This window comes from Melanaphis sacchari, unplaced genomic scaffold, assembly GCF_002803265.2.
Source record: "Melanaphis sacchari strain LSU unplaced genomic scaffold, SCAv2.0 Contig20_pilon_pilon, whole genome shotgun sequence".
Taxonomy (NCBI): Eukaryota; Metazoa; Arthropoda; class Insecta; order Hemiptera; family Aphididae; genus Melanaphis; species Melanaphis sacchari.
Window position 1 is genome coordinate 6,519,283 of NW_020271042.1, and position 17,841 is coordinate 6,537,123.

The 17,841-nt window shown below is 25.5% G+C and overlaps 2 protein-coding genes and 1 long non-coding RNA gene across 5 annotated transcripts in view; 1 reads left to right on the plus strand and 2 right to left on the minus strand.

Annotated features, from left to right (window-relative positions):
* LOC112593829 overlaps nucleotides 1-231 on the minus strand; it is a 40,073-nt gene extending 39,842 nt beyond the window's left edge. For both annotated transcript variants that reach the window (XM_025338416.1, XM_025338415.1), the window contains exon 1: nucleotides 109-231. In XM_025338416.1, coding sequence (XP_025194201.1) covers nucleotides 109-138 — 30 coding nt within the window. In that variant the 5' untranslated portion in view covers nucleotides 139-231. The remainder of the gene's footprint in view (nucleotides 1-108) is intronic.
* Nucleotides 232-353: 122 nt separating this feature from the next.
* LOC112593830 lies at nucleotides 354-2,544 on the plus strand. Its single transcript, XR_003114617.1, has 3 exons — nucleotides 354-486; nucleotides 611-813; nucleotides 2,332-2,544. It is a non-coding gene; the product is annotated as an uncharacterized LOC112593830 (long non-coding RNA).
* Nucleotides 2,545-3,884: 1,340 nt separating this feature from the next.
* On the minus strand, nucleotides 3,885-14,006 carry LOC112593827 (acetyl-coenzyme A transporter 1-like). 2 transcript variants are annotated; one of them, XM_025338405.1, is made up of 10 exons: nucleotides 13,658-14,006; nucleotides 13,448-13,574; nucleotides 12,991-13,150; nucleotides 12,764-12,918; nucleotides 10,206-10,396; nucleotides 9,792-9,976; nucleotides 7,673-7,793; nucleotides 7,251-7,466; nucleotides 4,221-4,409; nucleotides 3,885-4,061 (listed from the first exon to the last, which is right to left on the minus strand). In XM_025338405.1, exons 1-9 carry the CDS (start codon nucleotides 13,862-13,864, stop codon nucleotides 4,221-4,223), a joined length of 1,551 nt encoding a protein of 516 aa, XP_025194190.1. In that variant the 5' UTR covers nucleotides 13,865-14,006; the 3' UTR covers nucleotides 3,885-4,061. The 2 variants fall into 2 exon arrangements, with proteins under 2 accessions (XP_025194190.1, XP_025194189.1); XM_025338404.1 differs by lacking the exon at nucleotides 3,885-4,061 and having other exon boundaries at nucleotides 4,216-4,409; nucleotides 13,658-14,004.
* Nucleotides 14,007-17,841: the final 3,835 nt, after the last annotated feature.

The window sequence follows — 17,841 nt, forward strand, 5'->3', positions numbered from 1 at the left end:
TTTAAAATTTGAAATTCTTTAACAATTCTGTATGGTTGTTGGTTATTAATTTTTATGCTTATAGTTAATAGTTATAGTATATTTTAAAAATTAATCACATATTTATACCTTAACGGATCCGTGGTTAGAGGTGTCCATAATATTATTTGATGAACACGAAGCACACACAACAATATTAAATTTGTAAAACTAATGCAGTCAACTATCTTACTCGATGATGAATAAGGTATGTGCGTTAAACGAAAGCCTAAAAATCAAAATATGTTATATGTTTTAGAATAGCCAGTGATCCACATTCGTTGGCTTGGAATAATGCCAACCAATTGGCTTAAAAATAACTTCAAGTCAAGGGCCCTCCTTGTGGTATTGTTTGTAAAAACGTCAAAACGACCTCAGGAATGATACAATATTTTAATCATTTAGTTTTTAATACATTTAATATATGAGTGTTATGGGAGCAATAGAAGTATCACTGTCTAGATTAACGTAAGTACAATATAATGGATTTTAAAAATTTGCAACACGTATGATATTTCAATATTTAAAATCAACATATTATTTTTATAACTGCAGTAATTTATAATACTAAAAATTATTTTATTCTTTATAGCTAACCTTAATTTCTTCAAAATCTACAATACAAAGATACATGATTTCGATTGAGTAAAACAAGTACAACAGTCACTCGATAATTCGAAATTCAGGGGACCTAGTTAAAAATTCGATTTATAGAAGTTTTTGATTACTGAGTGTTCGAATAATTGAAGGAAAAAAAATTGATTCAAATTAAAGAGAGGTCAAAAATTATTGTATGTATGTACATATTACATTTATTTTGACATTTATTTATTATACATACATACATATTATTATATATTTTTACAATTATTAATTGACATTTATTTATTATATTATTATATTATTATATTTTACATATTAAAGAAATCTGTTATTTTTTTTGTGATAAATTGCTGGCCACAATTTAGTTCATAGCGTTGTTTAACTTACTGATAGCATTATAAATTGTATCGCATTTTTTTTCATTCATTTCAGAATATTCAAAAAATTTAGGTAATCCTGACAAAAGTTTAGATTAATTAGGTTAGGTATGATAACGTTTATGAGCTTCGATAATATTTAACCACCGTCGTTATTAGTATTGTTATAGATTGTATGTATAATCTTTATATGTATGTACATTTATTACCATACAGGATAGTTTAAAATTTATATAATACAGGCATACAGCCATTATATTATAAAATATTTAAAAAATAAAAAATGTATAATACGAAATTTTTTATTTAGAAACATCTAAAACAGTTCGTAAAATTTAAATTTAGTTACAATATTTTAAAAGAGGAGATTGAAGGTAAATATTAGAAATTTATACAATAGTTTATACTTTTTTTGTGAATAGAGTGTAATTTTTTAATACATTTTAGTGATTGTACTACATTAATTAATGCAAAACTCTAGATAGCGATTTAGTTTTTAGAAATTTTATTTTGATCACACACCACTAAGTAGCTAATGGTGGTATCCATTACACGTTATTATTATTTATTTTCACATTATTATTTTCACGAGTCCAAATTAAAAATTCAAAGTTTCATAACACGCTTTTAACATTATCACAGTGTTATCTTCATGAACACTAGTTTTCGACTTTTAGTCATAATATTTATTTTAGACATATATTTTATTACTTTTGTTTAAAATTACAATATAATCAATAAATAAAAATACTATGAATAAAATTTGGTTATCTATACAAAATTAGTATTTGAACAACTATTATCTCAATCTTACAAAATTTACAATATCCTGTATATTCAAATATTTTTTATGATGTAGGTGCTTTAAAATAACTTTAAATATTAATTAGGTATACGATTTTAAAACTTAATTAGTTCGTTTAACAAAGACAAGAAAATAAAATTGAAATATAATTTATTGAAATTTAATTTATCAGTTTTTTGTATTTTCTGAGCTATCAGTCTATACTATTTATTCTATTGCAATAAAAGTTATACAACACGCTAGATTACAAAATTACGTATAATACGAAAAAAAATATTTTATAAATACCTATACAAACAGCTATAAATATTATAATAAGGTAATGTGATTACTTACTAAGCTATTAAATTTTTGAAATAATTTATTGAATAAATATTTTTGTTTAATATTTATCTGTATTAATTTGTATACTATAAAATTATAGTTAAAGTATTTAACAACGATAATTCATCATAAATTAACTACACCTTTCAGTTATATAATATAGTTTATATTGATATTTACTTTAAATAAAGTGTATAATGATAGATGAGCAAGCGGAATCAACAATCAACATATAAAAATATTCAACGGATTCGATGATCGTAAGTTTCTACCAGGTAAAAAGGTCATTTTAGCGGAATTGATGCATGCTCCTTAGTCGATCGATACGAACTTTTTAATCATAATCATTAGAGCGTTATTATTAACTCCGCGTTTTAGTCATATCTCACTAAAAGATTAATGAAAAATAAAACTACATTGATTAAATATTAGTTAACGCTGATTAACCATTTATTAATTAAGATAATTAATGCTATTATTATTTTTTGTGATAAAAATTGAAAATAGATTGTAGTTTTTGATTCTCATCACAAAATAACTGACGTCATTTATTTGTTTTAACTCTTAAAATACATTTACTTGCATATGAATTTATCCTTCTTAACATTGTTTTTTTGACGTATCAATTTATATTAATGATGCAATAAATGCAAAATCATCAGCATTCAATTTCTATTCATTATTTATTTTATATTTTTATTTAATACTCTTACTATGGTCACAGAGTACATTTACATATGGGTGTCCCTGAAACGTATGCACTTTTCAGTGGCGGAGTTAGGGGGGGGGGGGGGGGGCAAAAGGCTTACCTCAAAATGAAAAATACAATTTAGAATGGAGCATAATATTTTACATTTTATTAGTCACAGACCACAGTGACACAGTAGGTACACGTTTCACAACTATAAATAAATTCCGTGCATGTTCTACGCGTCCCCATCGTTTTGTAATTTCCAATAATTAAATTTAAACTCGACGGTGTAGAATTACTGTAGATCAGCGGTTCCCAAACTGTGCACCGCGATCTACGTTTCATTGGTTCTCAAAGAGTACTTTTTTTGTTCTATCTTTCATGTTATATACAGCAGGGCATCGTAGCTAACTTGATGCCCCTAAAAGGACACCGCGGAAAAAAAAGTTTGGGAACCGCTACTGTAGATGATAACGAATAACGATAAAGCCTACTATAGTCCTTACGATATACATGATACACCATTATACTTTATACTTATATATTCATTTTTATTATGATTAGTTGATTAGGTATACCAAAACGTCCAAAACCAATTTATTACAATTTTGTGGAAATCATAATAATATTAAAATTTATCAAGGGTTTTTTATTCCTGTAAGAAAAAATGTGTTTAATTTTGAAAGACTGTAATAACATTTTTTATTAAAATTTGAAATGTAGAGTTTTTATGTATTTTCATATTATCATTTATTAAAAATGTATCGAAAAAAATTTCTTTGGCAGTGTATAGAATATAGACAGTCAAAACGTCGTATAATATTCAAGCAATTTTTTTCCAAATAGCATGCCTCCTACTTCTTTTCCCCCCAAAAAACTAATAAGTATGTTACATGATTGGCAACCTCCGGAATAAAAACTTATATACGTCACTGGCTCTTTTTTATATTATAAACACATACATTGTATGCATTTTTAATCCTTTTACCATTATAATATTAGTATAGCAAAACAATTAAAATGAAAGAAAAATAATGTAAATTGTGCATATTTAATATTTAAAAATAGTTCATTTCAACATATGTTTGAGTATTTATAACTTTTGAATTATTAAATTAATTTTGAATCTTAAAAAAAATACGCTTAAAATCCTGCGCCAAAACAAATGTCGCCAAATCCTTAGATCGAAATGGTTACGTCCAAACGGTCACTACACACAGTCATGGCAACATATCTCATTCTTCTGTAAAAGTTATATTTAATTTTTAATAGTAATTACCGATAGATATATGGTAGAAAAACTAAAACAAAAATATTATCATATTTGAATACAATTATAATTAATTTTTTTCTAATTATCATAATAACCATTAAAATTGTAGAACATTTATTTTTACCTTACTTATTTCTCGCTGACCATTTCTTTTCTACTCAAATTCACTAGCCAATGAGAAGAATCCATTGTCTGAAATTTTTTTAGAGTATTTCTAACTGCAAAATACCAAATTATTCCAATGATAGTGCAGAGGAGCATTTCTATGTAATAACCATTCACTATTATAATACAATCGCCTTTACTTGCTTTACACGTCTAAATAAATATATAACATAATACGTATAGTTAATTATAAATAAAGTACTCATAAGTTCAAAATTTAGTATCTAATTAATCGTTATTATTAATAAATAACAGTTTTATAAAATGTAAATAAAATTGTTTTTATTAAAATATATAGTTTTGAAATATTATTATTAAAAGGTTTGTTATCACTACTACCGCCTGTTTAATTAATATTTAAATCAATATTGTTAAATATGTTTATTCTATATCAGTTTGAATTTTAGATTCCGAACGGAACAAAAATTGTATAGATTTTATAATGGCATGTGTTTTTTTTGTGTCTGGAAACATTTTTTATAGTAGAAAACATGCTTACATTTTCTAATAGAAAAATGAATCTAATTAGTACCTGAAAGATCCAGAGAAACAATCTCAAATACTTTTCTCGATAATTGAGAAAGAAGTAAGAAAAACTGAAATTTCTATGCAAAATCTATTTTCTTATTGTCTTAATTCATAAAAAATTAATCGTAGATACACGAAATTCTTACCAAGTATTTACACATTTTCTGTACAAAATATAATTTTTAAAACATTTTGATTAATTCTGAAATATTTATAGATATTTTATATTTTTAGCTTTATTTAGTTTTTTTTATAATAATATCGATAGAAAAATTTTATTTTTTTCAAAATATGTTGAGCTTTTAATTCAAATTTCTATAAAGTTTTATTTTAGCCATTTAAAATTATTATTAATACAAATACATAGTTTTTTGTAAGCATTTTAAGTTTAAATTTCGACCAAACCATGAATATTTTCAAAGTATTTTATAGCTAAAAATTTAAAAAATGTTAAATTTTTATTTTATTTTTTTTATTAACAAAAAAAAAAAAACAATTCGTGGCTACTAAGGTTATTTGACGTAGCATAAATTATAAATTGTACATTATTTTACTAAATTATAAAGTAATTGGGAGTTAGATTATATAATATAAATGAAAATAAAAAAAAACAAATATATATATATATATATATATATATAAATGAGATACTAATATAAGATTATACAAAATAATTAGGGGAAGTAGCTTTATATACATAGTTAAAGGTGGTATGAGATGCTTGTTAGATTAGTTAGATTAGATTTGTTGTTGCGAGGAATTGGCAGAATTTATTGATGCTGGATAGTTCGGAGTTTGGGGATTCCGCGAGGTGATCCGATATTTGCATCGTGTCTTTCTTAGTGCTGTAGACACCGTACTCGGTGAGTATGTGTTTTACGGTGAAAGGAATTCCGCAGCATGCGCAGATTGGTGGTCCTTCTTTCTTCATAAGATATGTATGAGTGAGGCGAATGTACCAGATTTTGAGCCGGTTTATGGCAATCTCATATTTGCGAGGGGTAATTATGGGGAAATTCCAAGGTATTTTTTTCTTTATTTCGTTGAGTCTTGTGTTCATTTTTTGCCATTTGTTCTCCCATAGGCGCCAGGCGGAGTGTGTCCATTTTAATGAAATTTGTTATGTCGGAGTGGGAAAAAATAGGTGAGATACCTGTGTCGGGTGAAGAGTGGACTAGTTTGGTGGCTTTGTCCGTTGTCGGCATGTTCATTGCCCTCAATACAACAATGGCCAGGGATCCAGAAATATGAAATATTTTTGTCGTACGAAAGTGTTAAAAAATGGGCGTTCTGAATTTTATCGTCTATGTCGGTAGGATTGTGTCGATTTTGTAGGCTGGTAAGGGAAGATAGAGAATCGCTGTGTATTGTTATGTTGGTGGTGTTTATTTCTGATGCTGGGAATTCGTAAATTTTTATTTTTTTAACTTGAAAATTGAATACAAATTCTTTCAATTTTGTATACACAATAACTTGTTTAAACACTTAAATTAACTGTATGAAATTGTCTATTTATATCAAGAAGCTATTCACAAAGTTTTACGATATAAATTAGTTAATAATAATAATAAAAATATAATAACTAATAATATTAGAAATGCAATATTTACGGGAAAAATGAATTCAACCTTCTATATTGACTGTATTACTAATCATAAAATAAATTATTTTACCCGCAGTTTAAGTATATCATAAAATATACTTAATAATATAAGCTGATAGACCATCTTCGCTCAGAATTGTTTTTCGTATACAATGGATTATTAGTTAGTTAATATGTAATATTAATTTTACTGTGACTTATATTTAATGATAATGGAGATTATGTCATTGGACCGATAATTGACAGACAGTTACTTAACATGAAAACTTTTAAAAATTGAGTCGATTTGGAGATTTCTAAATATGTCATATAATTGGTACTATATACACACAATGGCAGTTGTAATATAAAAAATAATAATTATCGTTTTCATAGATGATAACCTTATGTCCTTGGATATATATAATTTTATGTAATCGATATTTTGTATCATCTGTCGGGTTATTGTTTTTTACAGTTTATTAATAGCCAATGCAGATACCCAAGAAATAATTTATAAAAACTATAAAAAGTTTGGAAATATGTTGGTCCATTAGTTATGGGACCATCCACCATTTTCTATGACCATGTACACTCGATATCTCTTATTTAGCAGACCGGTTATCTACTTCCATCTCCTTTTTTATTTTGAACCATAACCATTCAACAGATTTCAATACAAGATACTGATTAATGAATTAAAAAAAATAATACTTAAGCTTAACTTAAATTAATATTAGTTAATTAAATAACACTCAATGAAATATTATTCAGTCAGATATTTTTGTCGACAACTAGTAAATGGTATCAAAAATAACCTAGTAGGTATTAAATTCTCATCTTATAGAATAATATAATTTTATTAAAATTGTATAATATCTTACATTTTGAAGATTTAGTGTAGAACAATTATTTGTAGAATCCAGTGAACATTTTTTGAACGTCAATAGATCAATCATTCCTAGTGCAACAGTAGACGTCCACATATACGCTAAATTTCCAAAAGTATTCAATAACGTCATATAAGTAGAACCAATACGGTAATCACTTACTCGAGCAAAAAATGATAATATAGCTATAAACATAGCATGCATTAAAATCTATAAAATATATACATAAAGATTATTAATTTTATCACATTTACTGATTTTAATAAATAAATTAAAAGTTAATTTTATTTAAACTGATAATTAAGTATCCCGATACCAATAATAATTCTTCAACTCGAGTAAAAACACTTATATTATACTTAATTAACAATGTAAAATTTGAAGTATTAATACCTACTTAAGTAATTATAACTCACTTGATGTATTGATGATAAAAATACGAGAAGTGGATAATAATATATTGAAGTATATCCATTAAATGATATCAATATAGGCGTGTAATAAATAAGTATAGTAAATGCAATGTTCAAAAGTAATCTAAAATACATATTTCAAAAGTATGTAATCATAAATTAAATCTCTACATAAAATAGATGTAGATATTTATAACTTAATAAGTATGAATAAAATAAATAGTAATATTAATATTAAGTATTATCTAAAAAATTTAGGTATAATAGATTTGAAGTTATATTTGTGTAAGTCTGTGTGAATATTACCGGAAAGATATTAAAATGATGTTGTCAATTCAGTTTTAAAAATCATCATATTATACAATAATAATTGTGAAGTGATTTGGTATGACAAATATTACAACTATGTCTATTAGTGGTGGATTTAGCGTCAGGAAAAGTTAACAGTTGCCAAGGATTGCAATTTTAGATTAATATTTTATTGAAAATTTTAGGTTTTTATTAGATTTTATCAGGAAACTTTTAATCTTTACAATTGGAGTAAGCTATCTACCTACAATATATAGTAATACATTTTCATAATTCAGTAATTAATTAAATTTTACAAATATTTATCAATTGTTGGTTATTAAATTTCGATAAAAACAAGAAACTTATAAATATTTTTGTGAATCTTTTTCTTTTTTAAACACACTTAAAAACATGGAGTAAAATGAAATATCAGAAAAAGCTAAAAAAAACTTCGCCAAATTTATAAAGCTGATTTAGATTATGAAGGATATGAGCATGAATTATAAAATTGTTGATGTATTTTAATTCCTAAATATAATGAAGACAAATTCACCGCACTAAAACTTTTAGAAATAATTTTTTTAAATGATTTAAAGTTAGTATTTTCGAACATATTATTTTTAGAGTTTACATGTCAACACCTACCAGTAACTATACAGTGGAAAGATCATTTTCTTTAAAGCGGATAAAAACTTATTTATGTTCAAAATTAGGACAAGAAAAATTTAAATCTTTAGCAAATTTTCCGATTGAAAGTAAAATGACACAAGAAATACAATTTGAAAACATAATTCAAATTTTTATAAAAAAAAAAAAGCAAGCAAGACACTAACAAATGAAATAGTTTTTTTATTTCATTATTTTTTCTTATTTGCCGTATGTTGTATAATAATAATAAGTAAAAAATTTTAAGTTTGATTCAATAATATAATTTAAAATCTATTAAACTCATTAGTTTTTTAAAGAACTAATTTATTCGAAAACATGACGACACGTTATATTTTAATAAATATTGTATTGATATACTATTTTTTTGATTAGAACAGTTTATGGACATAACCAATAATTATTGCTTAATAACAGTCTATAATATGATTTATTTATTTTTATTAGCTATTTTTAATGAGTATTTAAAAATATGTTTTTTCATTGATAAGTTTAAAGGTTATAAAATAAAATTTTCCTAATGGCGGCAATGGTGTAAATCCTTCTCTGCAGTCTACCCTGAACGGTGTGATCTCAGCAGTGGGTGAACGGAAGCAATACAATATTGACAGTTAAATTAATTAAATACTATCTTTATCTATTTAATGGTTAGGCTTAGGCATGATATTACATCGTAACGTAGGTTAAACATGGGCGTATATTTAATATGAGATAGTAAAGTAAATTATATTTATACAAGGCAAGTGGCATGTGTCATATCCAGATTCATAAGTTAGGTGAATATTATTATCAAGTGAATCAAATAATGCGAAAGATAACCGTCGTGTGATTCGTCTGATGCAGTCTACGATTACGGTTTCACCGTGATTCCTCTACGATATTCTCTCGTTTTAGGTACTATGTAGGCGCTATGTGTAAAGTCGGTATCGGCTGTCGCGGATTGACAGTTGAATTGAAAGTTATCGGTCGATGATAAGATATTTGATAAAAACAACTAAGGAACGTATCAAGTATATGGAATTTGCAATGATTAGATAACCGTTGATGATCAAACAGAAAAATTTACAAAAACGATCATATTATTGTTCGTTTTATGGATATTATTTTGCTATAATATGTCAAGTAAATAATAATTATCTCCTTAATTTTACTTTGTTATACCTACCTGTAGGGTACAAGTTTCAAGTATACGCTCATCGGTTTTGGACCTGAAGTGTATTTCCCTATGACGAATGAAATAATAATGTTTACTCCAGACATCACTGTGTTTATCATCGATAGATCTTCTTTTGATACACCTGCGTCAATGAGTTTTAAGGTAGACACATGGTCAGTTGCAGCATATCCGATCTTTGATAAAAATAAAAATTATTATGAATATAGGTACGACTTTGGCGAGCTTAATTATTAATTTGAGATATTTTAATATTATAGTTAAGTTATCAGCTTTCAATGATATCTGCGAAAGTTGGTAAAAAAAAATATTAAATATAAGCATACCTATATATATATGTTATCAATTGAATGAGTAAGTACGATCGTTAAAAAAAAAATGAATATTTATTCAGATTATATTTACCTTTGAAGTTATCAATATTATCGCCAATAGACGAACACTAGGTAACTTAAATATATCCCATAAAAGTATATAGTTATGGACCACATTGATTTTTTCATGATCATCCTCAGATATATTATCTTTTTCTTTTTTGAATATGCTAATTAAAGTTGTTAATAATATGAACATTATGCCCCAGCCGTACAATAAACCTATATAAATCGAATGGTAGGTATATTATAAACATTTAGTTAATAATATAATGTATCATATTGAGGAAGTTTAGAAGCCATAAATTGTCGAAATGATGATGCCATATTAAGCTTAAAAGATTAAAAATTAAAAGGCCGATGTTCAATAAAATTATTGTGCAAAACAATTTGTTATAAACAAACTTCAAACTATAATATAATTTAACTACAATATAGGTCTTGTATCCCGTATGATACTTATTACTTTCGTACATATATATGGCTGGTAATACATTTGCAGTACATCCATAGCGAAAAATCTATATATTCCGCAGATATCAAAATATACAAAACAAGTTGTTTTAAATATACACGTGCAATGTGTATATTATACTAGAGCGGAAATTTTGCACGGAAAAAAGAATTCCGCAACATGTTTCGATAATGTGGAAATTCCGCCGAAAAATGTCCTGCGAGTGTCACACCGGTCTATGCGGATATATAGTTTCAATTCCCGGCGGGGTAAAATCTAAATAATTTGGCCTTTTTTTTTTTTTAATATTTTGATACTTTGCAAAAATACAAGGTATACGTATTTGAAACAATTTATTAAACTAAAGCAAATTGATTTTGTTCGTTTTTTTTTTGTTATTATTATTATTGTTTAAATAAATTGATTTATTGATATGTGATTTGTCAACAAGAATAATTAATTATTGTAATTAAGGTAAACAATTACCTATTATTTATGTAAAATATTTGTATAAGATATTAAAATTTACTACAAACAATTTCGTAACATTTTATGAACATGATTTTAGATTTTACATAACGTAGGTTATATATTGTGCATTTCTTTACTTTTGATCCATCGTCCATCAAGTATCAATTAGATAAAATTTGTTTACAGAAACCTTTTTTAATGTTAAAAATTAAACTAAATATTTTTTGTAAAATTCCATGACAGACTCAAAACATAATGCAGGTTATATATATATTATATATATATATATATATAAAACATTGTAAAACTAATCAATTTCTCAATTTCTTAATTTCTAAAATCTAAAATTTATTTTTTTTATTTCGTATCTATATAGAGATTAGGTATTCTATGTACAATATGCCTACAAAGTATATGTTTTTCTATTGATATAGGATATTTTATAGTATGTTTATTTTGTTATATTGCCATTTTGTCTTATTTATTTGTTAAACAATATTAAAAAAACAAATTAGAATTATGTCATTCTTATTTAAGCTGTTTATTTTGTATTCATATTTTTACTTAAATATATGTTTTTGTATATGTTACGCTAAATTTATAAAATTTTCAATTACATGAAATCAGTAACGCTGTTGTCGAAAACTTAAAATTGAAAACTTATAGTACTTACAATACTGTCAATTGTGTGAAATCGGTAAGACCCTCATTAAATGAATTATTATAAAATATAATTCAATATATATATATATGAATATAACAATTGATGATTTTACGTAAAACACTGGAAATACAATAAAATCAAATTGTAATAACTAATAATCAATTATGCGTACAAAAAAGTAAAAAAAGAAATCAAAAGTTATAAAAATATGTCTAATGTTTTAGGTTATATATTTATATTTATACATTTTGGCAATTAAGGCTAGGGTGGCACGCTGAATTACGCATTATATCATTCTTCCTACATTTAAATTTTTTTTATATACAATTTGTACGGATGGTACAATCACGTATACATCGCTTTATCCGGTCCTAACTGGCTCTAATCGAACAAGTTCGCGTAAAGAACATTCATTTCGTTGAACGTCTGCAGTCGTTATTCGTTAGGAAACAGTACTCTGTGACAGCCAAACTGTTCCGCTCCAGCCATGTACTCAGAATCCTTTCTTTAAACGAGGATATATTATTAGATAATGATTTTAGTAAACCTGACATAGATGAAAATTAAAACATGATCGAAAAAATCGCGGTACGACTAACGCTGAGTTAAAGATAATGGTGTAGTAATTCCAATGCCCAATGAACATATTATGTACAAATATTGGTTATTTACCTATATATAGGTGCCACTATTTTTATTATGTCATAATAATGCGTAACCGAATCCGTGCAATTGGACAAGAAAAAGTCTGTCTAATTCATGAAATCAGCAATCAAAATTTATTGATTACATGAAATCGGCAGAAAAATTGCCGATTTAATCGGAAATTCCATAAATTCGGCGTAACATATACATACATGTAGCTTTATTCTTTTTGTTTTAATATACATTGTTAACTAAATTAGGCATGTACGTGTGATGTGGTGTAGGTAGTCAATGAAAATGGCTTTTAACGGAACTATTAGAATTAATAGTTAACACATAATAATCGCTTACTTACTTTTTACAGAAACTATGCCTCCCACGGCAGGTGCATTTCGGAAGTATTTATTACAAAACTCTTCAGACGTAAACAGAATAAGTACCATGGAACCTATCATAGAACCTATTGTTTGTCCCGACGCATTACATGTAGACGCATAGCCTACGTTATTCCTGTAAAATAAATTGTTTGTAATAAAAATTATTATTTTTATATTAAAAACGATAATATGTATTAACTCTTACCTTTTCAGCATCGTAAGTGCCCAACCGTCCACTGCTATATCCTGGGTGGCGGCTAAGAAATTTATTACCAAGAAAATGTACATCAACATCGTTATGTTTGGTTTTTCATTTTCGGGTAACAAGTTATCAATGTCACTGGCAGTATATATTAAAATCCCTCCTGTTAACAATATAGTATGATTAAGATAAATGGAAATAATTAGTGATTTACAATAATAAAATAACAATAGTTATAATAGTTTATAAGAACTTTAAATAATTACCAAAAAGGAAATACCCACCTCATCATTTTAATAATGATTTTTCAGTTGATAATACTTTTAAAATTTGTATTAACTTTATTCTTAAAAATATTTTTAAAAGCAAGTTTTTGTGCATTTAAATATTATTATAATGTTATTTATTTATTTTTTTTGTATATTTTTAACATAATATTAATTTAACAGGATTTATGTACCGATTAAATATTGAACAGGTATTAGCCAAGACTTTCGCCTTCCAAATTTTTGTATATAGAGTGCGTCTACTAATGGTGCCCATAAGAGTTTCAAGCTAAATGGCCAATTTGATAAACTATACAATGCCTGAAATAAAACAATATAATTTGCTAAAATAAGCCTTTTTTTTAGATATACTATAATAACTGTATTATTATTTATCAGTTTACCTGATCTTTGTATGTTACATTATTCTTGCTTTGCAATAGTATCGACATAGACCCGGATATGCCTAATGGCAAGCCTTGCATTGTGTACAGTAATAGTAACAAAAAAAAGTTTATCCAATCTCCTTTTAAATTTGTTTTAGTTAATGTTACATCTTTTAACTCCTCAGATATTTCTGATTCAACTCTGGGCCTTGGTAATGTCTTCATATTTAATGCTCACACGCTATGTTTGTAATCGAAAAATAACCGTTCCGCGAGAAATATATCATTGAACTAAAAACAACTGTTATACTATATTTTGAACACTAATGTGTTCGTTGTATTCTTATCGTAATATGTTTGACCTATAGTATAATATTCTTTGCTTTAATCAACTTTAAATGCTGAAAATTAGTGAACAGTAGTAATGCACATTACAAACAAATTAAAATTAGATGTTAACTTGTAGTTATTCGTAGTTTACATATGATAATATATTATGTAATACTCAATAACTATATTATATAGGTTCTATTTTACAGGAAGATAAATGAGTTTAAAAAAATCTGCAATATAGGTTAAATTAACATACTATAATCACGTTTAAAATTAATTAATATAAATTAAATGTAAATAATATTTTAAATAAAAGCATTAAAAAACGAACATGAGTGAAACCGAATTTACAATAACGTCATAATAATATTTAAAGTATGTAATCCTTATAAAATAAAATATAAGTATACAATTTTGAAATGTATAGAAAAAATCGAATAAGTAACTTGCATAATAATATTAATATACCTACTAAATAATACACATTTTTATCAAATAGCAACATGAGAAGTAACATAAATTTAAGTCAACCATTCACATAAAGTGTATAATTTGCAAGTATAAATCATTAAATCAAATTAATTATACATAATATATTTTTATATGTAAAAAAATGACCTATGTTTACAAAGTGTGTTCGTGTATACAAGGTGTTTTATCAAGAATAATTATTATAATATTGTGTTATACATTCGAAGTTTATGTATTTTCAATTAATTAAATTCACCAGATAAATACTAATTTATATAGTAATATTAATATAATTAGGCTGACTGAATTAGCATGTATAATAATCGCTGATAAGATTATTTCTTAAGACTAAAATATTATAGTTTTCATGATTATAAGAAAAATACAATAAAATAATCAAACGTAGTATATAAAGAACACGCAGCTTCATACACATTAAATAATAAAACACATTTTTATTTCCGTTTTGCAATTTAATAATTAACTTTATTGTATAGCTGAAATTATATAATAATTTAAGCTATATTTTTCTACGCCGACCAAACATACATTTTATACCGCATTTTAAAGTCAACTTATAGATGATATTTAAATTAGGGAACCATATAAATTATTAACTCTTTATATTTATGTTGCTATCATATATGTGAAAATATAAAGATTTATGATTTTGAAGAAATTTTAAAATGTATAGTCTAGCATTTACCTAAACCTGTTTAATACTTATGATTAATAAAAAATACAGAGTAATTTATATATTAAGTTATATAATATATACCGAATATGTATTTTTAAGTCAATGACCGCATTTAAGTCTCAAGAGCAGAGGTTATGCGATGTTAAAAACTGTTTTCGCAGTAATTTTGGATGCTTAAAAGGGACCGGGATGTGACCATAAACCAGATGGACAACTTGTGTTCGATGTGTGTACTTGGATTTTGTGTTATTTCGGGTATTGTGGTACTCATATAGTCATATATAATATACATTGCTAATCAATCTGTAAATATTTCGCGAGTTTAACTTCTAACCGTCAATGGCGTTGTCTGTTAAAAAAGCCAGAATCTGAATTACGAAAATATAGTGAAACCAAACAAACGTATATAGTCGGCAACAATTGACTAGTCAATAATAATAATTAATAATTACTTACTTCAAATATAAAAATATACATAATATTAGCCGTAACCGGATAAGTCTTAGACGTTACTCGTATCAGAGACATACGAAATTGATTACATTTTATTGTTCATGATAAAATATATTATTTCATTGTTCTTTTGAGCATTTAAAATTACTAAGAAAACGGTTTTTAACGTTTTATAACCTCTGCTCTCGAGATTTAAACGCGGTGATTGACTTAAAAATACATAATATTTTATATTAAAGTATATATAAATTACACTGTATTTTTTATTAATCATAAATATTAAACAGGTTTAGGTAAATGCTAGACTATACATTTTAAAATGTCTTCAAAATCATTCATCTTTGTATTTTCACATATAAGACAGCAACATAAATATAAATAGTCAATAATTTATATGGTTCCCTAATTTAAATATCATCTATAAGCTGACTTTAAAATGCAATATAAAATGTATGTTTGGTCGGCGTAGAAAAATATAGCTGAAAATATATAATAATTTAAGCTGTATAATAAAGTTAATTATTAAATTTCAAAACGGAAATAAAAATGTGTTTTATTATTTAACATGTATGAAGCTGCGTATTCTTTATATACTACTTTTGATTATTTTATTGTATTTTTCTTATAATTATGAAAACTATAATATTTTAGTCTTGAGAAATAATTTTATCAGCGATTATTATACATGTTAATTCAGTCAACCTAATTATATTAATATTACTATATAAATTAATATATTATCTGGTCGATATTATGTGCTATCTTCTATTTGTCTTAAACTACAATTACAAAACGTAAATTGGCTTCGGTCGAGTATCTGGTGAGTGATGATAACTTTATCCACATGTAAATATTATATTATACAGGTATATCATATATGAAACTTATCGTCTTATGATCTTACTTACCTATAAACGTTGCGTATGTACATTGAACCTACTAATTTTTGTAAATATATAATTTCCTCATTATTTTATTAACTTATTATTAATTAATAACATCTATACGTTACACACTAAATACGGAGTTTAATACGTTTAAATACATTTATTATTTCTCACAAATTATCTTTGTTGATTATCGTTTAACTATCGCTATTCTGTACAAACTGTATTGTAAGAAAATTTAAAATATTCAGAAATTTTGTTATACAAATGTAACATAAGAAAATTAACGTTTGATAGCAGAAAAAAAAGATAAAAATTCTAATTAAACATATTTAATAAAGGACTGTAAATACTTTTAGACTGCTTGCCTGTCGTTATCTCTATAAAGTCGATTTGTCACTGACCCAAAGGAAATTGTATTACTAGTTATGACGATGATCTGCGTTGATCTGCTAGATACGTAAGCATAGAACCATGATAAATACTATTGTGAATTGTTTGCATTTGAATTAAATTTCCTGTTGTATTATTATTTAGTTAAGTAGTAAGTTAAATAACTCCAAACTAGTTAAATAAATATCAAGACTAAGAGCAACCATAGGTACCGTCTACTTGTATTAAGTTGATTTTTGTGAATTGACTAAATTGTGCAAAGTAATCAATATAATAACGATGAAAAAAAAATGATTTAACAGATATTGAGATAATCTTAAAACAAATAATTAAATATAAAATCAATTTTTTGTATAATAACCGCAAGTAATAAATGGATAGGACTTCATATTTAGTACATAGTTATTCAATTACACATTTTTGGACCTCTCTCATATTAAATTTCAAAACATCTGTTACTATGATTACTATATTACTACTTATATATGATTACTATCCCTTATGGATACATATATTTTGTGGCTGGAGTCTTAAGCTTTTGTGTAGGAGATATTTTATACAAAAAAAAAAAAAAACAACACATTTGCAGATTTATAAATCTAAAATAATTATTAAAATGGTATTTTAAATAGTAGGTGTTTTACTGAAGGTATATTGGAAGATGGTTATTAATAATCTTTATTTGAAATTTCTAGTGCTGATGGTGACTTTCGAATTTACTACCGTGTGTTGTTTTAGTAATAAATATTAATTTTGACGAAATTGAAAAGTTTGGAGTGTATCATTGTGTGTGTAACATGTATAATATATAGAATGTAACAAATGTTACATTTTATTTCATTATATAAATTTATATGTGGTTTAATGTAAAAATAAACTACAGTTATTCTGTAACTTTACGATTAAGTCAAATTAATTATAACGGACATCGGAAAAGTCACGTCGCATTATAAAAATTTAATGAAATC

What these genes read in the sequence shown, in the direction of transcription:
- LOC112593827 (XM_025338405.1), bottom strand. Translation starts at nt 13,864, where the DNA reads ATGAAGACATTACCAAGGCCCAGAGTTGAATCAGAAATATCTGAGGAG. An exon ending in TAATATTGATAACTTCAAAG is followed by an intron (nt 9,977 to 10,205) that starts GTAAATATAATC and finishes TTTTTATCAAAG; the next exon opens with ATCGGATATGCTGCAACTGA. An exon ending in TTTTATCATCAATACATCAA is followed by an intron (nt 7,467 to 7,672) that starts GTGAGTTATAAT and finishes TATATTTTATAG; the next exon opens with ATTTTAATGCATGCTATGTT.